This window comes from Drosophila elegans, unplaced genomic scaffold, assembly GCF_018152505.1.
Source record: "Drosophila elegans isolate 14027-0461.03 unplaced genomic scaffold, ASM1815250v1 contig_476, whole genome shotgun sequence".
Taxonomy (NCBI): Eukaryota; Metazoa; Arthropoda; class Insecta; order Diptera; family Drosophilidae; genus Drosophila; species Drosophila elegans.
The window spans coordinates 9,371,310-9,396,700 of NW_024545863.1; the positions used below are offsets into that span (position 1 = coordinate 9,371,310).

At 41.5% G+C, this 25,391-nt stretch overlaps 4 protein-coding genes across 7 annotated transcripts; 3 read left to right on the forward strand and 1 right to left on the reverse strand.

Annotated features, from left to right (window-relative positions):
• The first annotated feature begins 545 nt into the window (after positions 1-545).
• Positions 546-16,375, forward strand: LOC108141133 (elongation of very long chain fatty acids protein). The gene is made up of 6 exons (XM_017264356.2): positions 546-901; positions 12,184-12,321; positions 12,943-13,050; positions 13,124-13,204; positions 14,255-14,716; positions 15,528-16,375. The coding sequence occupies exons 1-6, from the start codon at positions 899-901 to the stop codon at positions 15,723-15,725; spliced, it is 990 nt and encodes a 329-aa protein (XP_017119845.1). The 5' UTR covers positions 546-898; the 3' UTR covers positions 15,726-16,375.
• A 2,553-nt stretch (positions 16,376-18,928) lies between these two features.
• On the forward strand, positions 18,929-19,544 carry LOC108140974. Its single transcript, XM_017264042.1, has 2 exons — positions 18,929-18,952; positions 19,006-19,544. Exons 1-2 carry the CDS (start codon positions 18,950-18,952, stop codon positions 19,501-19,503), a joined length of 501 nt encoding a protein of 166 aa, XP_017119531.1. The 5' UTR covers positions 18,929-18,949; the 3' UTR covers positions 19,504-19,544.
• A 96-nt stretch (positions 19,545-19,640) lies between these two features.
• Positions 19,641-20,440, reverse strand: LOC108140975 (antennal-specific protein OS-C). 3 transcript variants are annotated; one of them, XM_017264045.2, is made up of 3 exons: positions 20,228-20,428; positions 19,989-20,175; positions 19,641-19,925 (listed from the first exon to the last, which is right to left on the reverse strand). In XM_017264045.2, exons 1-3 carry the CDS (start codon positions 20,315-20,317, stop codon positions 19,795-19,797), a joined length of 408 nt encoding a protein of 135 aa, XP_017119534.1. In that variant the 5' UTR covers positions 20,318-20,428; the 3' UTR covers positions 19,641-19,794. The 3 variants fall into 3 exon arrangements, with proteins under 3 accessions (XP_017119534.1, XP_017119533.1, XP_017119532.1); XM_017264044.2 differs by having other exon boundaries at positions 19,641-19,934; positions 20,228-20,420; XM_017264043.2 differs by having other exon boundaries at positions 19,641-20,175; positions 20,228-20,440.
• Positions 20,441-20,875: 435 nt separating this feature from the next.
• Positions 20,876-24,838, forward strand: LOC108141190. Of its 2 annotated transcripts, XM_017264428.2 has the most exons (7): positions 20,876-21,100; positions 21,159-21,183; positions 21,417-21,530; positions 22,052-22,230; positions 22,671-23,947; positions 24,022-24,027; positions 24,389-24,838. In XM_017264428.2, the coding sequence occupies exons 1-7, from the start codon at positions 21,053-21,055 to the stop codon at positions 24,633-24,635; spliced, it is 1,896 nt and encodes a 631-aa protein (XP_017119917.2). In that variant the 5' UTR covers positions 20,876-21,052; the 3' UTR covers positions 24,636-24,838. The 2 variants fall into 2 exon arrangements, with proteins under 2 accessions (XP_017119917.2, XP_017119918.2); XM_017264429.2 differs by lacking the exon at positions 24,022-24,027 and having other exon boundaries at positions 20,886-21,100.
• The last annotated feature ends 553 nt before the right edge of the window (positions 24,839-25,391 follow it).

The following is a 25,391-nucleotide window of genomic DNA, read 5'->3' on the forward strand; positions in this document are numbered from 1 at the left end:
GACTTGGGCTGTCGCTGCTGGCGACCTTTTCCCCACTCTCTCTTCACACCTATATAATACGTGGATATGATAATTTTTTGCACACTTTTCCCGATATGGTCAGGGGTCAGTTAGCGAATATTTTTCAGAACTTTGCACAGTGCAATAATTGCTGTCTTGGCGGGGTAAAAAGTACCGTTCCGATAACTTCATTGGCGGTATTTACGTGTGGGTGACAATTTCGCAAATAAATTCAATTCCAAAGGGCTTTCGCTCTCGATCTCGCTCTTGCTTGGCATCCTTGCGCAAACGCGCAAATGCGCAAAATACGTATTAACCAAGTGCCAGAGCGAGACGCGAAGTAGCCGTGCAACCTGTTGCTCAGAACTTGGCCGAAAGCTTTCGACTTCGGCTTACACGCTCACACGCTCCGCTCGCCTAAAATGAGCGGTCGGCGCCGCTGCCCAGCGCCGACGTCTGCGCCGGCGTCGGCGGACGGCCAACTCCGCTCCTACGACTGCGAGGCGGTATAAAAGTAAAGCGGCAGCGTGAAATCAAACTTATTTCAGTGTTTTTGGTTTGAACGTAAAAAGCGCACGCTCGCCCAGTCGCTGTCCAGTTGCTGTCCAGTAAAGTCCAGCAGTCGCTCTCGCAGTCGCAGCATCCCAACGGATCCCCGATAATGATGTAGAAACAAAGAAACCCTGTAACAATGCTCAAACTGTGTGTGCGTGTGTAGACTCTAGACAACTCCAAACCAAGCGAACAAGGACAGTGTGCAGAAAGTGATAAATCGAAGGCCAAAGACGAGAAAATCTCTGTAAATTAGCCAAGTGATCAAATAAAATATAACTAACTGCTTGAATTAATCGTAAGATAAACCGACTTCTAGTGCCTGAGAACCGCAAGTTAAAGCAAAATGGTAAGTAAAGGGATTCCCAAAGCGTGGGTGTGACTCAAGGGAAAATTGATTCCACCAAAAAGCCTCTACATTCAAATGGCTGACCAACCAGTAATTTCGATGCCGACATGCAAGCCTGAATAAACGTACATACGTTGAGTTTCCATTAAACCCCCAAATGACCCTTTGCACACGACTTGTGTGTGCTGTTATTAAGTAAAAAATATTAACAAACAATAAAAAAAGTGAACCCCATGCCCCGGTGATGAGTATCCGCAATGTTGGCGTACAAATTAATAGAGTCAATTAATCATCGAGGAAACCTTTAGTACACGAGCTGTTCCTGGTTCTTATTCGCTTTCTTTGAAATGGAAAAAAACCGAGCTCTGGCTGCTGGTTTTCATTTTCAAGTACACATTCGCCATCAAGGTTTTTCAATGTCTTTCTCAAATGCATTTTTGCCGACGCCGCGCAGACCTTTCGACGCTTTTACCCCCGCTTTCTGCCCCAAAACGTGAGCGATTTCTGTTTTGCTAGAGCCATTCGCACTTGAGTTTTGCGAAAAGTGCACACAGAAATTGCAGGCGCTGCAAAAATTTCGTCGCTGTTGCTTTGTTACGTCTGCGGTTGCTGCAGCACCAACAACAGCACAGCAGCAACAGCACAGCAGCAACAGCACAGCAGCAACACCAACAGCACAGCAGCAACATCGACGACATCGCTAGCTGACTGGCTGGCGGTCAAGTGAAGTGAAGTGAAGGCTGGCTTTTGGTTTTGGTTTTGGTTATGGTTTTGACCAGCTCACGAGCTGCCCCGACAACATTTCACACGGAAATGCAATGCAGTGCAGTGCACTGCAGCGCTGACCTTGAATCTCAACTGGGGATATGGGATAACTGGCGATCGCAAGTGAAATGAAATGATAGCCCCTCAGGGCCATGCCAACCGCTTTGCGCCGTCCGCCTTACTTATGCTTTCTGCCCATCATTGCAGATGCTGCTGCTGGGTGTAGAAATCCAGTGATTTTCATATTCATTCAGCGCCAGCTCTGCAAATTCGAGACAAAATCCCAGTGGGTCAACCATTCGCTGCTGCCGCTGGCTAATGATCACTCGCATTGCACCATTTCACGACGAAAACGGCAACCCAGAAATCGAAGCTTATTCAAATCTTCGCGTTGTTTTCTTCTCCTTTTCCTTTGGGCCTCTTGCACAACAATTATTACACCTCGATTTTGAATTCGACCGGGCCTTTGGCCGCATTTTGCGTTGCCTCTTTTGACACTGAAAACTGCAAGTGGCGCAGCGGCGAATTTTACTAGGCCACTAGAGCCACTAAAGCCACTGCCACCCAGCTGCCAAACTGCGCAGCCCCCGACGAGTGATCATAATAAAGTGTGCCTTAATCAGCCGATTTGCTTGCAGTCCCTGTGGGCCAGTTAGCCACTTTAGAGAGCCAGCTAGCGACGTTCACGTCGGTTTATTGTCGACTGTGCGCGCCACACGGCTGTTTTTGGTAAGAGAAAAATAATAATAGAAAAGTGTGGGGAGAGCATATAGGTTCAAGCTACAAAACCTTTGCTGGGGCGGGGGCACTGAAGTATCAGGCAGATAAGGCTGGCCGCATGTGACTCTGATCGCAGTGCACTGCTCTATTTCGATTTGCTTGGCCACACGCGGCGTATGCGCGATTCTCTCAGCGGAGTACTACCATTGCTAGTTTTTGTTGTTGAACTTTTAGAAAAGTGCGTGTGTCTCACCCGTTTATTGCTGTGTATATCCAACTAAAGTTAAAGCGCTCACAGTTTCAAACTGATAAGACAGGTAAAAGAGAGAAAAACGAGACCACAATGACGATATTAATGGACTCTTATCGGCCCGTGATTGAAGTAAGTGTGGTTTGAAATTCAGTTATTGCTTGTTTCCGATTAGACATGGAAGATTCGTCAGTAAAAATGTTGAAAAACTATAAAAATAACAGCTTTTATATATTTACAGCATTTCGAGTGTTTTATTGCAATTTTCGCAAGCTCTTCACCCATTAAAACATTTAATTTAAACACTTTTGTTGCTTTTAATTGGGTCAACTGAGTTAATTTGTTGGAATATATTAAATTAATTTCAATGGCATAACTTTACAAATTTGTGGGTCAGGAAATAGCCGAAATGTAATGATTTTGATGTTTAACTAATTTACATTAGTGCGAGTTCGGTTGAAACTTGGGCGACTAATGTAATTCGGTTCCGTGTCTTTTTTTTGTAACATTTAAACATTTAGGCAGTGATTTCTGGCATTCAATTAAATTTGTTGGTTTACAATTTGTATGTTTTAAATTAGAAAGTTATGAAAATGATATAAATGAATTGCCACAAACGGAGCAAACACTGTGAAATGTATTTAAACATTTAATTAAGTAACCGAAACGAAATTTAAATCAGTGGACTGAAAAATACCGATGAATACGTGAATGTAAAATGATTGACCAGCTTGAAGTCATTGCTTGTTTAATCGTATTGCTAGTTATTTACGATTGAGGGCAGGGAACTTTAAGCAGGGAAATGGCAGTGACGAAAACAAAGTCCGGCATTCAAATCGGAATTGCATATTAAATGCCTGAATCCAGATGGTAAGGTACTATTTTTAGTACAAACGCCTAGCCGGAGTGGTAACATCAGTGCCACATACGTTCACGAAATAAATAAACACTCGCGGACTGACGGACGCAATGTAGAATGAATCAGCTAAAATATCTGAATTGAGGCTTTCGAATGGCATTTGGGGAACTCACTTACACTTACGCACCTTTGCTAGCCGGTTGAGTATTTGCAGCTGTGCACTTGACTATTAACTGAGTCTTTACTTGCTGCATACGGTTTCACACCGAAAACAAAACCCAGCATTTAGCCGAAAGTCTTAAACATATCCACATCATATCACATATTTCAAAGTGGCTTAAGTTTTTTGATTGGTTTTTAAACACTTTCTTTTTTATAAAATTAAATTAATTTTAGATTAGATTAATGTGGGTTTCCTGTGATGTATAGTTTTTGGTTTTTGATTTAAATAAACTCATTTGTATTTAATAATTTTACTATTTGAAACAGAGGCTTATATATGGATAGATAGTTTAGGTTTCAAGTTGATATACTATTTTTTAGCAAGAAATCCTTTTTGGAGGGTAAACTGATATACATGTTTCTCTCAGTGTGCATTTCGACAATCCGAAACTTGAAACGCTGCGGAGCGGAGTAAAACCGCCCCCGTTAGCAGCTAAACAACTTCCTTGGAGCAGCACAGCAGCAACGAAACGACAACATACACTCTGAAAAACTGTCTTGCACTAATTACTGGGGATTTGGGCTGACGACAAGCCGGCGGCTGCAAGAACAACATCCAAGCGCGATTGCGAAATTAACTCGATTTGGCTGCTTTGAAAGCGGACAGAGTCAAGTCTTCTCTGGCAAAACACTCACACAAACGCAGATGGATATTGCCCACACAGTGGCGTAGGCAGGGAATTAAACTCCCCCTCGAACAATTGGTCTTAGGAATTATTCCACAATAAAACAAATCCCTCCACACCAAATCAAGGATACGCCCCTGATTATTTGTTGGTAGTGTGACAAGTGCATTTGCTGCACATGTTTCTCGGTTGCGAAATCGCCTGCTATTTCGATCGCGTGCAACTCGCGCGCAGTTTGGTATTCGTTTGAAAGTTGTAAACGCGCTGCATTTTCAACTTGACCTACAAGAGCCGCGTATCGATCATCGGGCTATGAACGGTGTTTTACGGGCGCTTTATTGTCTTCTTATTTTGGTGGCTTGGCTTTGTGGTGGCTCCCTTATGGCTTTCCATTTACCGAAGATTTGTTTACGCATTTAACCAATCGTGTGTGAGGTGGTCCGCGGTTGGAATTGCATCATCGTCTTGTCATATTAGACAAGATGCCGCTGGAGTAAAAGTCTCGGGCTGAACCTGAATGCTAGCTCCCAAGCTGCCAGATGCAGATACACAGGTGCACAGATACACAGATACACACGCTCCCTCCATTTGACTCTGTATCTTATGAGTCGCCTGTTTACTGCGCTCAACTTGACCTATAAATTGATTTTAATGTTGCGCAGGTTCGATCGCCTGTGTTTGATTTTTCTTGGGCCCCATTCAAAGCAATTTTTTCCCAAATGATCAAAAATCATTAAGTGCGACACGAGTTTGGGCCTTAGCTTCGATCGGGTTCGATCCATCGACCGATCGACCGACCGGCCGCCCCGATGGCCCCACCACATGGGTGCAAACCTGTTTGGCCCTTTAAATTTACGATTTACCTCTTATTGCTTTTTCTTTTCGGCTGCTGCTGCGGCTGCTGGGAAAGTAAAAGTGTTGAGCTGGACAATTATGCGGCTCTACAACGGGAAACCATCATTTTTTTCTTACTGTGCAAATTGCTTAGTGCTGGCCTGCAGATGAGACTTATATAAAGATCGTTAAAATAAATCACAGAAAGAGATTTAGAGATGCTAATGCTGTCACCTGTCTCTCTCGCCAGGCCAATTGCAAAAACGAAAAAAATATATATTAATAATAACAAAAAAGCAGATACCCGAAAGGCGAAATCCCATCCAGTAAGCCGCTGGTAAAGGCTGGCCGGTTGGCCTTGCCGAGAAATACATACCTACTAAAATTTAAAGATTTGAACTGTTACTACATCGCAGCCTCAACACCTATATCATCTTCTTCGCTACGTCAGTCTCTCGCCTCTCTTTGTTGTCTTCCCAATTATGCATTTGAAACTCAAAACCCGTCAGATATATTTTTTTTAGGCGGTCCGGGGCGGAACTTGAAGTCAGAGCGACGGGAAAGGGGACGCTTGGCTTAATTAATTGCCAACATGTTGTAAAGTGTTAATAACATTTTTGTTGTTCGATTGTGGCTGCTGCTCGGCCGCTGATAATTTAATTGCTTTTGTGACTGAGGCACTCGGCACCAAACCAAATGCAAATGTTAGCAAATATGTTTCTGTCCGCGGACCATTTGATTTATATTAGCTTTTGGGTCAAGTTGTGCAAAGCCAAAAATTTGAATGATCAAAAATGCAGCCAACTCTGATTCGGAGCTTGGAATTTGTATTTTGCAAGCATTGTGGTTCGGGATGAATGCCATTGACTTTTTCCATCGGCTTGAATGAATAATAAACTGTAAAAAGAGCTAAAGACGATGGCATTGAATTCGGAATAGTGGTATTAATTAGTTAAATCAACAAAAGCTAAGCGGGAATGTGAACCATAAAACCCTGAATGTTTCTGGGGGTTTTTGGCCTAGATACAACACTGAAAAAAAGCTAGATGTCTATAAATTATGGGGCTAAATTTAATTTTATTTTAAGAAAAATGTAAAATGGTTTCTTATTTTGAGGCTTATTTTAACCATTAGTTCTTGTGTTTTTGCCTAGCCACTAATGCGTACACTGTTTTCGTCGCTTAATAATATCAAATAGAGTGGCTAAAGTTTTTTAAAGTAGTTTTTTTTTTGCAAATGCATTATGGGATTTAAAAACATTTTAATCAATAAATCACATTATATTTTGAAAGATGCTACATTTTATTTACTTAAATTACTTTTTTATATTGGGGAATATTTAAGAATGTGTTATTCTTTATTGACTTGATTGAGGTACTTAAGGGGTATTCTGGTTTAGAAGCCTGAATTTAAGGCAGTTTTTCAAGTAAGATAAGAAAGAAATTAACAACATTTTTAATATTGTGTATTGTTTGTGTTTATTTTTATATTTTTTTTATCAACATTTTAAAAATATATTAATTGTTAGCCGGCGAGGTCAGGATGTTGAAAAAAACACAAAATTATTTCAATTTTGGTAATTTGTCAATATATTTCGGTTGCTCTTCGGCAACCGTCTTCAGGACAACTATAAAATAGTTACAACGATTTTAATATTTTTAACAAACAGAAAACAATTTACATTTGACATACATTTAATTTACACGTCTGGGTCCGGTGACGTAAAGTTGTTAAAAAATAAAAATTAAAAAAAAAACCCAATAGTCGCAGAGAAATTCAAACAAATTCTTCATCAGTAAAGATGTCGTTATCGGGTTGACCATTAAAAAAAAAGAATAATAAAATATAACAAAACGGCGACAACATGAAAACAAAAAAGGTTTTTAAATCAATTTTTCGATCTTTTCAAATATTTTTAAAATACTTATAATCAAAATTATTTTAAGTCCGAGGCAGACGCGTTAGAGAGTAGTATGAACAAGATATATTTCAATGGTCCGGACTCCACGTCCCCGAATTGGCTGTGTCTCCAAAAATAATTCGAATTTGGAAAAATCCCTTTAGGATCATATATTTGAAATTCTACATTTTTAGACCAGAATACCTCCTTAAACACTTGATTCCAGTGTGATGGGCAGCCAATTTGTCCGGCCACTTGCCCAACCCAGTGAGCCGCGATTAGAGCCAAAGTGGCCTCCTCTCCGACGATCGCTTATTACACAGTCACTGGCAACACATTAGGGCGACGATTTGTCGCAGGCGGGTGCGACTAAAAACAATCATTGTCCGGCAAAAGGTTCCCAGTCCGGGGCTTAGTCACTATTTTCTGGGTCAGACCTAGATGGGGCCGGGTATGGGGATGGGGGTGGGGATGGGGAGTTGAGTTGAGTTGAGTTGAGTTGAGTTGAGTTGCTGCCGTCGATGGCGACATCGAACAATGATGATGGATATGAATGGTGAATGGCCAACTCATCGCATCGCCGGCGTTCGCGGGGCAGCCTTTAAGGCCGCCCAAATCATGGCCCCTGTAAATTTCAGCTCATGTACAATTGGCTCTCTGGACCCCCGTTCGACTTTATGGCGCATAATGAAGCGTTAAAATGTAACGCGCAACAGCAGCGGCCACAAACAACAATTACAAATGCTGCTTTACACTTGCCGCTGCTGACGGAAGCATTTTAGTGGGTTTTTGGGGAAAGCATTTGGTGGCCAGCGCGTGTGAACCAAAGAAAGCGAAAAGGGTCGGCGTTTTGCCAAGAGATGGGATGCTGGGCTGCTGCTGCGGTTGCTGCTGCTGCTGTGACTTACGCAAACTGAGCAAAGCCAGCTAGCCGGCTTTATGTAATGACAAATACAATACGTTTCAGCTGCCATATTTGCTGGGCCAAAGTCCAGACAGCAGCCGACAGCTGGGCCAAAAGAGACAGCTTGGCAAAAAGCTAATATTCTGGCCAATACATCATCATCATCACCGTGAATCGGCAGAATTCGATAGGGGGATTACACAAGCTGCGAAGTTTTTGTCAGCGGTGTGAATCATTGTTTGATAAGTATTGGCCAACCTTTTGCAGATCTGAACAAAGCTGGTTTAAGAAATGTGTGCATACATATATAGTGAACATTAGAGTGGGTAAATCTACGACTTATAACATTTCTTGCGTCCATATAAATCGAACCACTCTAACCACGTATACATATATAGCATGTTATTTGTTTTCGATCTACAGATTCCGGTTTAATTTGTTTTGTTCTTATTCCCTATGCCTTTCGTTTGTTTATTTTGCTTTGCCACAAACACAGTTCAACAAACCGATGCGCAACAAAAGTATAATTGCAGATTTGCCCAGAGCTTACAGATGGCCGGCTAATTTTGTTTACGCCCCCAACTGCTATTCTGCGACCACCCAGATGGACATTATCTGCTATTGGAATCCCAGCTTCAGATAATTCACTTCCAAATAGTCGAAGGCGAGTTTGTGTATTCAGATCAGCGCCAAGAAGTTAACTGATGTGATGTGCGGAATAGCCTCATTAATGCAGCTGTGCTGCGCACTACTTGAAAAAAGATCAGCAGCGATGACTGTCGTGATTTTGGGCCCACGCCCGCTCACTTGTTGGTGCGGCAGGTTCGTGTCTTAAGTCTTTTGTTTGCGCTTCGATAAAATCACGAAAACAAGAAACTGCTTGCCAGCTTAGACAAGACAAAGTATGGCTTCGCATGATAGATCGAGTTTTGACAGATCATTAGATAAGCTGATTGGCGGCGGGCCCACAAAGCCCGTCGATTATGAATGAAATTCCTGTTGGTTCCGGAACTGGCCTGAACTTGCTCCTGCGATCGTTTTGAAAACTGGCTGTAAAGGCCATAAATGTCGGTTCTAACTAGAGCACCTCCCAGTTCCCCCCGCCGAAAAACACAGACATGCACTCGGAAATGCAGCGACATAAACTGACGGCATTTTCGGACACAGTCGAGCCAAGCAAATAGCCGCACAGACCGACAATTAAATTTAATTGCGCTTAGTGGTCGTCTGTAGCTCCGTCTTTGACTCCGTTAGCAAGTGCACTATAATGCGTGTTAAGTATATACTATTTTCCTCTTAATGGATCTCACCCAGATAGTGTGAGAAAACGGGTTTTATGACGCTCATCGCGAGTAATTTTCCTTAATCAAATGGCATAAAATATGTGAAATTAAAACACTAGTTGCTGACCTACGTCAGTTGGCCAGGAAAAGTGCAATGCAAATTACTTAATAAGTGCCCGCAGTGTTTGCCATAAAAGCTGGCTATAATCTCTCAAATTTACACTTGATTAACACCTACGCATTACATATTCAACGTACCAGAAAGCTTGAAAATTACTAAAAAATGCTGCCGCACCGGAAGTGACTTAAAAGTTACAAGGCCGTGAATTGTCCAAAGCATCAAGCCAGATAAAAAAAAACAATACCAGTATTATATGGCTAAATATTTGTAAAAGTTAAACTATTTTAAATACTTAATTTTGAGGATAAGCGTTGAAGAGTTTGTGTTCTGGCCTGATCTAATTTGGATCTTACTTCTTAGGGGTATCTAACCATTATCATTTTTTATTACTTTGCAATTGAAGAACATTTACTTATTTATAAAACTTTGTTAAGCCTAAGAAATTTCAAAGTGCCGGCCAGTGCTAGTTAATAGCTTACGGAAGTTTCACAGAACATAAATTATGAGGCATATATGATGTCATTTGTTGAAAGTTATTACCATTCCGTTAGAGTATCAAATTGTACTTTCCAGTTTTCCCCTCCTTCCGTAAATTCAATTAACTAGCACGCACCTAAAAAAGTGAAAATCTCCCGGAAAGTGAATCTTAATTAGATGCAATCAACGGCGACATTGTTGAGATGCGATGCCGACTCCTCCGGACTTGAAGACCAGCAAACAGAGTCGGAAATCTTGTTTCTGGGCCAGCCCTAAAATTGTCCGATCTGAATCACCATGGCGGCAAAGTTTCGGCAGATGTGAAATAGAAAATGTTGCCAGTCATTTGCCGGCACATGGAGCTCCAAAGTCCGATGTTTGGAGTGGCAGAAGTTGGTATAAACTTGCAACGCAGGTGCCATACGTCAGAAGACGAAGTCGGTTTGCCCGAGACCAGCAATTACACGCTGCCGGCCACTCCCACACCCACTGTTTTCCCAGCCACAGTCAGTAAGTTAGCCAGTAAGTAAGTTGACCTGGCGGCCTAACGGCAGACGCGGTTCATTAATGGACAAACGGCAAGACGGGGCTGTCAACGCTGGATCAGCGTACTCCGCCGATTTCGATGGTGATTGCTGACGTACTTGGCTGGCCAGACGACAAATGAGCATTGTTTCCCCGCTCACTGATCACCGATCCCCGTTCTCACGTCTTGTTGGTGCCCCCGGCCGAGAATGATGGATGAGCCGTTTTGTGGCCAGTGGCGTAGTTGAGACATCTGGGTGCTCAACGTTGAGCTTGGGTGTTATGCAAATCAAAATCGCTCTGAGCTAGGAAAGAATTGGACCAACACAATGTTGCACCTGCATTTCCGTAGCTCAAACTTAGGTGAGAGGCTAGACTTTATGAGCGACTAAATTATATACAATTCGTCTACATAACTCTATTAATAAAAACGCCCCGCGATTCAAATCGAATTCATAAGCAAAGCGATTTTTAAATTTGTATAATTATTTTTTACAAGTCAATAATCTATATTAGTTATTGTTGAACTGAAGGAAATTGGTTGGAAATTGCAAGAAATTATTAAGTAGCGAGCGAGTAAATACCATCGCCTTGATTTGTGTTTGGAGTGTTTTAAAGCTCAAGGCCTAAATGTACAAAAAAGAAAGTTTTAATGTTTCGGCAGGTCTTTCTGTTGCGAAACTTGGCCATGTTCTCGAATATACTTCCGCTGACTTAAGATATCCCTTACGGAAATGAAATGTAGAACAAGGCTCCACAGGTACTTCTTTTGCCATTAATAACAATAAAAAGTTAATTGCCAGCACTGCTTGAAATATTTCCCTAATTACGGACAAAGGCAGGCCGGGAAAGATCTAGATCAGAGCTAGGGGATTGCAATTGGGGTTAGATGTTTCAATTACAATTGCAAATGACTAAAAGTTAGCTGTAATTCAGTAATCGAGTAATGTTGGTATCGAATTAATTGAGTTGGCAAGAGCAGCTTTCGAAATCGCTGGCTTCCTTGACATTCCACCGTCCACACATACGCCCCTGGTTGGTTGAAATCAATTAGGTTAACCCTAACCCCTCCGTGGAGTCGGATGCAACCGCCGTTGCAACCCCCGCTGCAATTAAGAGTAGCGTTGTTTTCCTTAATTGCCGCCAGTCAGGTATTTAACTATTTAAGTGACGATTAACACTCGCGGAACTGGTTTAGCTTTTCCTGGCATCCCCCGCATACCGTTCTCCCCCGACTTCTGTGCTGGTCAGTCAGTCAGTCAGTCAGTCAGTCAGCCATTTCTAGATTGTTTTGTTTTGCTATTTATCACACGGACAAGAGGCCATTGCGGATTGCAAAATCGCTGCCAGCCGGCTGCACCAGTTTTTCCGCTGGATTTGACTTTTTATTTTGATGTACACGATGTATATATATGCCTATATATTCATGCAGCTGGCATTGCGGAGTGCTAATCGACAATGGGAAATTACCGCTCGCAAATGTTATAGAAAATCACGGATTGTCGGCTAATGGGGAACTCCACGCGGAAATTCGCACTGAATGTTGTTTTGGCCAACTTCGGTGGTTCTTGGGTTCCTTTGTTTTTGGGTATTGCACCACATGATTGATTCGCTGAGGGGGGACGTTTAATTAAAACCAAAAATCTGAAGCCAAACGCCCAGCTGGAACTAGCCTGAAACTGTTGTGCTGCAATAGCCAGTCACTAATTTATTGATTTGACACTTGATCCCGATTGGCCACTCCCTGATTGGCCCACTTGACTAATCTGTTATCTCTCTGCTCTTTGCACTTGCAGGATTACCTCACAATGTTCTACGATGGCTGGCGGGATCTGATGGACAACAAGTCGGATCCGCGAACACGAGACTACCCGCTCATGAGCTCGCCGTTCCCCACGATAGCCATCAGTCTGACATACGCTTACATCGTGAAGGTAAGTGGCCCGCGATTGGGGAAGCACCGATCCATAATTATTGGACTGCAGACGTACGTTGCAGAATCGAACAAAAAGCACTGTTCTCGCTGATTTGCAGGCCATAACTGAATCGTCATTCTGATCTGATCCTTTTCGAAAACTAGTTTCGCTTAATGGCATTGCAAAACGGCTGTGAATCGCGAGCCCGCGGTTCAGGGCCATCCAATGTGTGCGACGGTCGTCGTGCAAAAGTGATGTCGAAAGGTGACCCGAGCGCCGGGCGACGATTATGCAAAATTCAAAAATTCAAATATCAATTCCAATAACGATTTCTATTTAGGTTTCCCGCTTTGCATTGGTTCACATTCATAATTTAACAAAAGCATTTAACTTACTTTCACATGTCTGCTAAAATCGAGCGGGGGGAAGGGCGGGGCGGGGTATCGGCAGGCCAAACAAAAGACTTAAGCAACGAACTTGTCACAAAACCAACAGACAAAGTCGGTCGCGTCGATTGATTTGATTTGATAATTGCTGCAACAGGCTATGGCCTTTGTTTGCATATGTTAAACGATTCGGAGTCGAGGAGAGGAGGATGCCACAACAGATACAGAGGGACTAATCAACGACTTATTCCAGGTACTCGGACCCAAGCTCATGGAAAACAGAAAGCCTTTCGAGCTACGCAAGGTCTTGATCGTCTACAATGCAGCGCAGGTTATCTTCAGTGCCTGGCTCTTTTACGAGGTAATATAAAATTTGTTTATTGAGTAAGTTCCCCAGAAAAATAACCACTTATCCCGTCCTTGTGCATTTATAGTCCTGCATAGGTGGATGGCTGAACGGCTATAGTTTGCGATGCGAACCCGTTAACTATTCCTACTCGCCGAAAGCGATTCGTGTAAGTATACATCGAAGCTCTTATATACTGCTCTAAGCAAATATGTGTAGCCAAACATCGGTCAATAAATTTAGATTTTAGCTTTTGGCTGGCAAATAGCAGGGTTCTTTTGTTGACTGGGCTAGACTTTATGTAAGCAACCAGTTTTTGGCCACGAAGCGGCAAGAAATTAGAAAAAATGGCAATCGCGACAGGTTCTCTTATGCTAATCACAAAGAAATGGATACCGAAAGCCGGCCGGCTGTGTGGCCAGTGGACAGTGAATAGCGAATAGCGAATAGCGCGGATTGAGGAATCTCACGTGTGTCGCCAGGCTGGCTAAAGTGGGTAAATGACCCAAAGAAAGTGGCGGTCTTAGAAAGTTGACAGGCGAAAGATTTCGCAAATCACCCATTTTGCGTTATTGCTAATCGTGGGGTTTGTCCGACCGTTAGTTCCAGAGCAAACGGAATCTATCTACCCATGCTGTGACCGTTCTTTTGCATAACAATGGACGTCTGAATGAATAAACATGTATGTTAGGACTTGTGGAATTTCTAAATAAAGTGCTAAAGATTATCATATGTTGCAATAGACACATTTATCTCTTGTATTTCTGCTACCAGCATGTTTATGTACTGGTTATGTAAAAATAATTTAAACCAATTGATTGCAGACACCAAAAATTTAAAGATTTTAAAATAAATTCAAGGTATTTTTGTGTCAGCTCATTTTGATTAGTTGTTACCATAAATATAGCCTAAAAGGTATTTTAATATTTAGATATGGGAAGTCTCCGTAACTATAAAGATTTTAAACCTAAATATTTTAGTGATTTCGAAATAAAATTGTCACTCAAAACTGGAACATAAGATCAATTTTCAAAGCAGGGTTTAATATTTAAGCAAATAAATAAATTCCATGCTCTTAAGCTGCCGACATTGTTGGCAAATTCGTATAAATGAAAACGTTTAATTGTGCAAATATATTCTAGAAATACGTGTAATGATTAGAGGAACTTTTTCCCTTTAACCGAATAATAACTAACCACATGTCCACTTGATCTTGCAGACCGCAGAGGGCTGCTGGTGGTACTACTTCTCCAAGTTCACCGAGTTCTTCGACACCTTCTTCTTCGTGATGCGCAAGCGGTACGACCAGGTGTCCACCCTGCACGTCATCCACCACGGCATCATGCCCGTGTCCGTCTGGTGGGGTGTCAAGTTCACGCCCGGCGGCCACTCCACCTTCTTCGGTTTCCTGAACACCTTCGTGCACATCTTCATGTATGCGTACTACATGCTGGCCGCGATGGGCCCCAAGGTGCAGCGCTACCTGTGGTGGAAGAAGTACCTGACGGTGCTGCAGATGATCCAGTTCGTTCTGGTGATGGTGCACTCCTTCCAGCTGTTCTTCAAGAACGACTGCAACTACCCCATCGGCTTCGCCTACTTCATTGGAGCCCATGCAGTGATGTTCTACTTCCTGTTCTCAAACTTCTACAAGCGCGCCTATGTGAAGCGCGATGGCAAGGTAAGAATATCCTATGTACATACCTAATTTTGTTTTGTTGCGTAACAAATTTGTAAAACAGTTTTATTCAGCTACATTTTCAAGAACTAGCCAGTCTTTGCCACTAAAATGTATTCAATTTTATAATATACACATGGTATAAAAATAACGATTTTTATATTAATATATTTTATGACCAAGTGGCTTTTTAATATTTTTTTTTAAATAATTAATGCTATTTGTTTTTTTGAGGTATAAAGTTTGACTACCGCTTTCTTCAGAACAACAATTGAATGAAAAACAAGATACTTTCGCAGAAAAAATAGTTAAAATACCTAAAAATCTTAATTCTTAAATGTAAATCTCAAAGTTGGACTTAACTTTGAGGTTATTTTTCTCAAAAGGATTTTTAGTTTCCTGCCGTTATTTTAAGTATGCAAAAATACAGAAAATAGAAGGGGTTGCATTTGCGATTGCTGCATTAAGACAATTTTTATTTACAAAACACCGCAGAAAGTTTTCGTCCTTAAAAGTAATCCAATTTAAACAAATACTACTTTATTTTTAAGTAATTTGTCTGTATTCGTAACGTTTGCGCCCGGCAATGGAATATTTCCATTGCAATTGGAGCCACAGCTTTCGTTTGGTTTACTTATTTTATTTTATTCAAAGCCAGTGGTCATTTAGGTATTAGACTTAGTTAGCTATTAGGCAGAGCCACGAAAATAATTTTCTCCTAATTTTTAGATTTGCTCTTATTTAAGTAAAACTATAACTTTATTATTTGTGAAAATCTATGTATTATCTTGTACTAAAAACTTCTTTATTGCAGGACAAGCCGGCGGTGAAGGCGAACGGACATGCAAACGGACACGCCAAGGCGCTGAAGGACGGCGATGAGGCGCCCGCCCGCAACGGCCAGGCCAACGGCTTCCACAACTCCTTTTCCAAGTTTACCACGAATATGTGCAATCCGGCCCTGAACTCCTCGACGAGACAGCGCGTGCTCGTGAACGCCGGCAACAAGTGAGCCCCGCCAGCCCGCCAGCCTGCCTGCCAGCCAGCCAGCCAGCCAGCCAGCCAAACATGAAACACACATAAGCATAAATTAATTACGCTACCAATTAAATTACCGTACATTTAAATTAAACGTAAGCATAGGGAGTCCAAGCCTACATCTAAGCCAAATCGAATTCGCAAACAAGATCAGTTAAAGACAAGGAAACACAAACATTATTTTATGGACAATCCATGGCGACCGCACGTATGGATCACACATCGCTGGCCAACTGCTCTGTCTGTCGATCATCCTTCCTTCCAATATAAATAAATCCACACTTGTCCCCAACGCCTTACACATCCCGTCATACACGTGCATGTACATAGATCGTTCATCACTGCTGAGAGTTTAAGCGGTTCTCGTGGCGATAACGCCGTTCATCTAATTTTAATACCTTAAAATACATCCTTGTTGAACGGAGCGATGGTCACTGACAGGCCACCGCTCGTTCGCCAAGCCGTCCCGCTTTACATACATATCTATCGCTCTGTACTTTTGTATTTTTGGTTATGCAAGCGAAGCTTTTTGATACGTGTATATTATTTCTATGGATTGTTTTGAACAAAAGAAATGTGTTTTTATTTTATAAATAAATTCGAGATTGAAACGTAGTAAGCAAACCATTGATAATATTGCAATGATTGGGTTTAGGGGCGTATATTTTCTGTACGCATTTCAAATAATTATGTTTCTCATTTGTTATCGCAGTGAATAAAGGCAATTAAGCCTTACGTTTATATCCTTGCAGAGGGTATTACAACATGTCCTATAACCCTATGAAGTATATATATATGCTTGATCAGCATCACTGGGACAGTCGATCTAACCATGTCCGTCTGGTTAGATTTAATGCTATCTGCATGAAGAGTATATCATAAAGCTCCCATAGGAACAATCGGGTAAAAAAAAATGAAAAAATTTTTTTTAATTTGACGAAAATCGCAAACCTTAAAGATCCCATTGAACACACAAAATTTTAATATTAAACAAAAATGAAAAACAAAAAAAAATTTAACATCTTTTATTTTCCATTTTTTTTTAAATTCATTTAGACATGGTAATGGTCTAATAATTTAAAACTAAGCTTTTAATTTTAAAATCGGAAAAATAGGAGCGTTCGTATAATAGAGCTGAAAATCATTATAGGTTAAATTTTTTAGACATTTGTATATTTAGTTCAAAACTTCGAGGTTTTAAGGAATATGTAATTTGATTAGAGAAGTTTTGAGTTAAACTCAATTATTTGCTCCACTCACTTAAAAGTTAGAATCTGAACTTGTTCACTACCTTCTGTCAAGATGTGGCGGTCGCCATCTGCCGTTTGTCGGCAGTACTAACAGTGGCAACTATTATACATCCATTTTACATGTATAATTACTCGATAAATTGTGAAAAATACTTTCATCATCTCTACGCTGGGTAAGTGCCTGTAAAAAGATTGCTCTAAAATGTAGAGTATAAATGGTTTGCTTGAAGCCAAGAAACTCCGAAGTCAATCAAATAAAACAAATAAACTTAGGCCAACAAAAAAAGGCGAAAGACCATTAATAAACTTTGTTTTGTAGAAGTTTCAAAGTTCCTTAATATAACTATTTATGCGTACCAGGGTGCCACCTAAACAAGGGACAAAAAAATAACTAAATTAAATTCCTAAGCAATTTAATTTTATTGGTTTGGTTTGCTTACATATTCTAGTTCAATTACGTCATTTCTAATTAGCTTGAACAATTTACCATGGCTTTCCAAAGGCATATATTATACCTATAGAAATTATTCTAGGATTCTATAATTGATAAAGCGATTTTCGGTAATTGCACTAAGGTATTGGTCATACCATACAAATATTAGCCAAACCCCCGACTGTGACACTGCACTGTATAAATAATTTTATAAAAAAATAAAATATTTCCATGCAGGAAGAAGCACCGGAGAGCTGTATATAACCATAGTATTATGCAACTACACTGCTGAGAACTCTTCCCCAAATTGTTGATGGTGGGCAGGTTAATATGTTATATATATAAATAAAACCTTAAGCTTGTTATGATTTTCTTAGAAACAAGTATGAATATAGAAAAATAAAACTTTTATTTTTGTCTGTGAACTTGTATTTATTATTTCCTTATTTGAATCAGAAAATAAATAATTATAATTTGGTTTATGTCACTTATTTTTGCATTTTATTTTTGTTTGATTTTTGAAAACTTTTTATAAAAAACAATTCTTGAAACAAAAACCTATTCTTGGGACTAGAAAATATAGATTTGTGTGACGAATTTAAGGATTTAGGGTTCATTATATTCTGACTGTAAGTGCGTAGTGAGCTTAAGTGAAAAAAGGTTCAACAACAGCTTAAGTTTATTTCCGTCCGCTCAAAAGGTACTTGACCTGGATGGACTGATATCAAGTCACCACGCCCCAAAAGATGTCTGAAAAACAAAGTAAACTTATTACAGGAATAGTAGGCATGTCAGGTCATTATGGTTAATGAGAAGATGTATGGGCATATGTACACCTTCTGACGAAGTTTGCCATAAAAAACCAACCTGCAGAATCTTTTCCTTGCAACTTATGCAAATTTTTTACCAATACTTTGTTAGCAATGAGCAGACGGGAACACGAACACGACGCCAGGAACAATTATTCAATATAAGCTAATGAACAGCTTCCGACCGATTCTTATTACCTAGGGCCTGCGTGAAGGTACAGCTAATTGGGAATAATATGCTCTTTTTCAACGTGTTTTGAACAGAGATGTATTCGTTTTAGCATGCTTATTTCCTACATTTAGAACACTGTTTGAAAACAAGAAGATCTCGAGATCTCGAAGTTCATTCGCACTGACAGCCAGACGGACATCTCTAGATCGACTTGTCTATTGATGCTGATAAAGAATTTTTAGGGTCGGAAACGCTTTCTTCATGCTTTTCAACGAATATAATATACCCTTTTAATCTACGAGTAACGGGTATAAAAAGCTTTGCATCGAAAATGATAAATAAATTTCGTGCATATCATTCTAACACAATTAAGTAAGAACATTTTTGAAACAAGAACCATTTAATGGCCGTAAAAAATTGCAATAATTATTTTAGTTTTATCTGTAAGCCGTAAAATCTAAATTATGCGAAGCGAGAATCATTTCACGATCCGCAGACGAATAACAGTTCGAATTGACATTGCATGGGATAAAGATGGTAGTGAAGTGCTTTAAACTGTTCAATAATAGTAACTTATTTTATTCTCCCAGCGACTCCTGACCGTCGTGTTGGTATGCTGCGCCGTGTTTGTGGTTCAGCCCAACGTTCTGGAAGCTCGAAAATCTCTCAAAGGACACCACAGAAGTCGGGGGAAACCAAGGCATGTTGTCGTGAGGAGCAGAACTAATCAAACGGCAGGAGGCACCAGTCAACTTCAGTTGGGCGACCTCACGGAAATGTTCTATAACCACTGCCATGATATATTTAAAGAGAAGAATTTGGTTGGGTACGTGATTCGTGGCATGATCGGCGGGATTTTGGACCGACTCAACGAAGTGTGCGTGGACAAGCCCATCCATCCACTTATCCACAAAATCTTCACGCAAACCCTTCTATGTGGTGGTAGTCTCTCGGAAGCCGTCGACAGTGTCATTGACATTATATTTGGGCAGTTCGAACGAAAGTGTAGGGAAAAACATGGATTCGAAAGCCTTTATGTATTAACCAGTGCGGAAAATGAAATTGTGGAGACAAAACAATTAACTTAATTCGCAGCTTTGCCTTTGAGAATAAATAAAATGGTTTCCGACATTATTTTTTTCTTGGGAAGTCGGCTCTAATAATTACTAATTGGGACTTTTGTAAGGAAACTTCGTATATGTTCTACAAAATATGATAACAATTGTTTTTAATCCTTTAACAAAGCTATATTTCAGCTGAATAACCAACTACTGCCCTAATCTAAGTCACTATTTGTAGGCCAAACACTCTCCAGAAAACAAAGCAAAACAATTTCCGTTTCAGTTCCTTCAATTACTGTCACTGTTCATTTTTCTGAGCTATGCGTTCTTTTCGGTGGCAAACGCATCCAGACCGGGGTTAAAGTTTTTCAGAAAGTGCAGGGACCTTGCGAATCGATCGCCCACTTCATCCACGCTGGGCAGGATGGCTTCCAATAGAATGGGGACCACTTGCTCGCCTACGGATTGAAAAAGCTCAGCGATCTTGATTATGGTGGCCGGGTCTGGCAAACCTGGAATGCCCGCTCGAGCCGAGGGGGTGTTGTCCGCGTCCACCTCCCGTCGCCGGCGTCTGTTTTCGTCCGAATCCTCAACCGTTTCCTCGGAGGAGGAGTCGTCGTCATCGCCATCGCCATTTCCATCACCATCACCCTCCTGCTTGATCACCACCTCTGTCTCCTCGGCCACCGTGATCACGTCCTGCAGATGGATTGGAACAATCAGATTTGCAGGGCTTATCCTCGTTAGTCACCTGTGGCCTGGCCTGCGATTGGGTCACCACTTGCAGCATCACCAGCAGGAGCCCGGAGAGCAGCAGCTGTCGTCCCACGTGGAAGCCCATTTTGGCAACTTGGTTGGGTTTAGTCACCCACCTGCCATATATATAGCTCCCACTTAACGAGCTAATGGCACTTGCATGTCGCCTAATCGGAAAGGTAATGCGGGGTAAAAAAATTGATCAATTTCCATGGGGCCCAGCCACTCCAATTTAAGTTCCAATCGCAACCTTGTGGAGTCGGCAGACTTTCGCACACGGGCGACACAGCGAATTTGGCCAGGAATGTGCCGACGAGTGCAGTTTTGCTCTGGGCGGGGCGGCTGGCCAGAAAACCCGCTCGACCAACATGGCACTTGGGCGAGCGGGAGAGATCAGGTAGAAGGTGGGCAGCCACGCAGACAGGTAGTTTTGGGCCCGGCTCAATCGCCGCTGGCCATAAATCGTACTTACGCACACGGAACGCGTTTCGTTCACAGGTATCATTAAATCAGATTCGAGGAGCGATTCCTATCGGGCTGAGCCTCTGGGGCGAATGCACTGCCAGCGTTTGTATGCAACTTCAGTTGCGAATCAGACCTCTTGCCGGACAGGTCTCAGTGAAAGATACAAAAAGTGGCAAAAAATTAAGGGGATTATGTGCAAATTTTGGAAATAAATTATATTCAAGAAGTTGATTTTTTAGATTGAAGCACTATAAAGCACGAATAATTATTTTCTTTTAGTATACTTTTTATGCTTTAAACCCAATTTACAGAATTAAAAAAAAATACCTCCTACAACTCAAAGAAAACCATTACCATGAATTTATTTTCACGATTGAAGCGATTTGGTGGGGTTGCCACAAAGGTAAGTACATAAAACAAAAATATTTTTCTTTGGTTTGTAATAAACAATAATATTGCAGAACTCCGTGACGCTTCCAGTTAGTGGTAAGTTCCTCTGAACAAGCAATTCAAATTTCGCGGCATTCAGCATTTGGATTACTCAAAAATGCGCTAATGTCCGCCAAACAAAAAATTGTATGACCCTTGCAAAGCAGTATTTTTAGTGTGACCATGTTGGGTCTCACAAAATATTTATCATCCCACAAAATCAAGTCATTTGTACAGAATTTTTCAACGCGTTCACCTCGCTAATATTAATTTACGGTGATCTATTTCAGTCGTGTCTAATAGTTCCACTAACGCAGCTGCCGTAGCACCGACCGATTCCGCTGAAGTATATAAAACTATAGCTGAAGATAAACTTCTGGCAGGCAGTTCGAACGCCGTGAAAGGTAACTAAACAAAGCAATATTCCCAACAATATTCTGAGAAAATTGGAAAGCTGACGTAACAACGCGTACCATTTTCTCTGGAAGCGTTCAAAAAAAAATGTATCTAAGTATCTATATTTAAATTTGGCGTGCATGTGTGTGTCTGGGTTCGTGGTGGGTGTATGGCTGTATTGGTACCTTATCAATGTTGAGAGATAAGAAAAGTATGCAGAGCACGAAAGTTGATATTGACTTTGTATCATACTTCCGCTTCATATAGCCACTTATAAGGCGCAAACTCAAGGCGTGGCTCTTTTCGGTTGACGTCAGCAAGCATCCACGCGAAAATCCCAAACGGAAAAGTGGGAGTTTCCCCCCTCCATCTTTCGTGAACAACGTGAAAGTGTGGCTTTTAATTTCAACTTAACCTTACAAAGCTCGCTCTGTTCTCTACAGAAAGTGCCAGCAGTCGGGCTTTGTGCTCGAGCTTAATTGAAACTGATTAAAGCCAATTAACCATTGTTAAAACGTTCACTTTTCAGTCGACATGGTCCAGGATGAGAAGGTGACCTCCAACGATGGCGCCGACGAGCAGATGCTGGGCTCCAACGGAGTGGAGGACAAGTTGGCCGAGCGACGCGACGAGGTGAAGTTCATCAAGGGCGATCACCAGAACGGCGATGCCAAGATCGACATCGGAACAGTCAACGGAGGCAAGCCAGTAAGTAGATAACTTAGCGGTTATGGTACATTTCGAATGTAATCGCAAAGACTGATTTTGTTTTGTGTCCTAAGAATTATCAATGTATGTAAGGACTAAACAACAAAAATGTCTCAATTGTTCTTATCTGGCTCGCTGAAGCCCAATTTTAGTTTCACAAGTTATGTGTTTTGCATTGGAAGGTGTATTCCAGGCTAGCACTGAGCTAGTAGCTAGACGAACATGGCTAGATCAAGTCCCCTGATGATCCTGATCAAGAAAATATACATTTTATAAGGTTAAACATACATCCTTCAATGCGTTTCAAGCTTCTAGTTGAAATTGTATCTTCCATAACTAGAATTAGCATCACACATATTAGATTAGATCTTTATTTAAAGTAACATTTTTATATAAGAACACCTTCCATTGAAAACTTTCAATTTGTTTCCACATTGCAGGCCTTCACTGGCATGAGCAAGGAGGAGCTGATGAAGTATGCCAACGATCCGTTCTGGGTACGTCTTCGCTGGATTTTCTTTGTGTGCTTCTGGGCCATTTGGGTGGGGATGCTGGTGGGAGCCATTCTGATCATCATCGGAGCACCCAAGTGCGCTGCCCCACAGCCACTGCCCTGGTTCAAGCGCGGACCCCACGCCAAGTTCGGCAGTGTTGAGACGTGCAAGCCACAGGACGTCCAGACGGCCAGGAAGATTGTGGCCACTGGAGCTATTTACGAGTTGCCAGCTGCCCTGACCTACGACGTGCGAAAGCCCGAGGTAGAGGAGCAGATCAAGCACCTGGTGGCTCTGTACCAAGGCAGCGATACCAGCGTGGTCCTCGATATAACGCCCAACTACGCGGCCAAGGAGTCGCGCCTGGTGCAGGATGCCATTGCCGATCCGGAGAAGCGATCCGCTTTGGTTTACGTCCCCGGAAGAACCAGCCAACCCAACAACTGGCTGAAGGTGGGCGGCAATCGCAGTGCCTGGGAGAAGCTGGACGACAACTATGTGCTCTCCCAGTTCGAGGAAGGCCACTACGACCTCAAGATGAACAGCACCATCATAAGGAACGAATTGGGTGGGGTCTTGAAGCATCTGGTGACTTTGGGCGTTCGAGGCTTCCGACTCAAGAACAGCAAGTTCTTTGTGCTGTCCGACGGTCTGGAGGATGAGGTGAACTCGGCGTTCCCCAAGGACCTCAGTCTGGGAGCCAATGACTACGGTTTCTACGACCACAAGCAGACCACTTTCCAGTCCGGCCTGGGCGATGTCCTCTATGACTACTTGACCGTCGTGAAGAACGCTTCCGAAGAGGCTTTCCTCTCGGTGGCCGAGGACGTGATCCAGCCGCAGGTCTATCTGCTGAGCGAGGTTCCTGGAGCCTATGGCATCGACCTGCCCATGTACGGTGACTTCGTGAAGGTGCTCAGCAAGCCGAAGCCGGAGAAGTCGCTGCAAAAGGATCTCCAGAACACACTGTTCCAGGCGGGCAACGACAGTTGGCTGCAGTGGAACTTTGCGGACGTCTATGCGGACACCCCGCAGGATCCATCCGCTCTGGCCATGTTCCTCTCCCTGTTGCCCGGCGTGCCCGTGGTGTCGGTGGATGCAGTGGCGTACCAAAACGTGACCGAGGAGACCTACAGGCAGATCACGTCTCTGCGCAAGTCTGCATCCTACATGCACGGAGAGCTGAAACTGTTCAATGCCGATCCGCTGGTGGCCTTTTCCAGGTAATCCATGTTTTTGATTGATTTATTGCACTTGCAACTAACTTTTGTCCCTTCTCCATGCTTGCCACTTGAAGGCAGAGGTAAAAAACTTGACTAATCTAAAAGAAATGATCTTAACCTTTTGCCACATGTCCATATTGTTTTTAATTAGTTTATTTAATTAAATAAGTTATATTTTACTTTTATTTCTTTATAAGTTCTGGAACAATTTTTCGATTTGAAACCCATAAATCTTCCTCAGCCTATAAAAATTAAAATAAAACTAAAAATGGATACAAATTAATGGGCTCTTGCAATTGATTTTAAAAACAAAAGTTAAACGATATATTTATTACTATAATTTCCCTTAAACATATACAAAAATTTGTTAATTAATTTTTTTTTTAATTTAAAATGCTTTTGGTATTATTGACCTAACCACAACATTGCACTTTCCCACAGGATCAAGTCTGGAAACCCCGGCTACTTTGTCATTTTCAATCCAACCGACTCCGTTCAGATTGGCAACTTTACAGCCGCCGAGAATCTGCCGGAAAAGATGACAGTGTCCTATTTCAGCCAGAACTACAACGACAACATCGAACTTTCCGGCAGGGTGTCCCACTCGGCCAAGGTGAATCTCACGGAGCTCAGGGTCGCCCCGCACTCCAGCATCATCCTGACCTATGTGCCAGTGAAGTCGGAGTAAAATAAATGCTCCAGCGCCAATACAAAAAAAATTATAAATTTGTATACAATTTGTATTCAAAAAGATATTTGCTTTGCTTACCGTTGAGATTTAAAGCCTCCAAACAAAGTTTATAAAATTATTTATTGAGAACTTATCAGAGTTTTCTGCTTGTTCCAACGCTTGCTAATTAAATAAATAGAATATTTGCTTGCATTTGAAAATACATTGTTTCTAAATGGGTTTTATTTTAGAATTTAAATGACAAAATGTTGTAAATTATTTGAAATATTTATTTTAATACCCTTGCAGAGGGTGGGGTGTTATATATTCAGTAAAAAGTTTGCAACGAAGTGAAGGAGAGATTTCTGAACCTATTAAGTATATATTCTTGATCAGCATCACTAGAGTGGATCTAGCCATGTCCGTCTGTTCGTCCGTTTCTACGCAAACTAGACTCTTAGTTTTAAAGTTGTTGCAGGTAACAAATAAGTCGGAACAAGCCGGATCAGACGACTATAGCGTATAGCTCCCATAGGAACAATCGGGGGAAAAAAAGAAAAAAAATTATTATTATTATAATTATATCGAACACATCCCAAGAAATCTATCAAAATATTACAAAAAAATAAATTAAAAAAAATTATATTCTATATTTTTTAAATATCTCTTTATTTCTGTTTACTCTTTTTATTTTATCGGAAATCGGAAAACAATAACAAAGCTGCATTAGGAACGATCGAATAACTTAGCTAAAAATCATCAAAGCTTCAATGT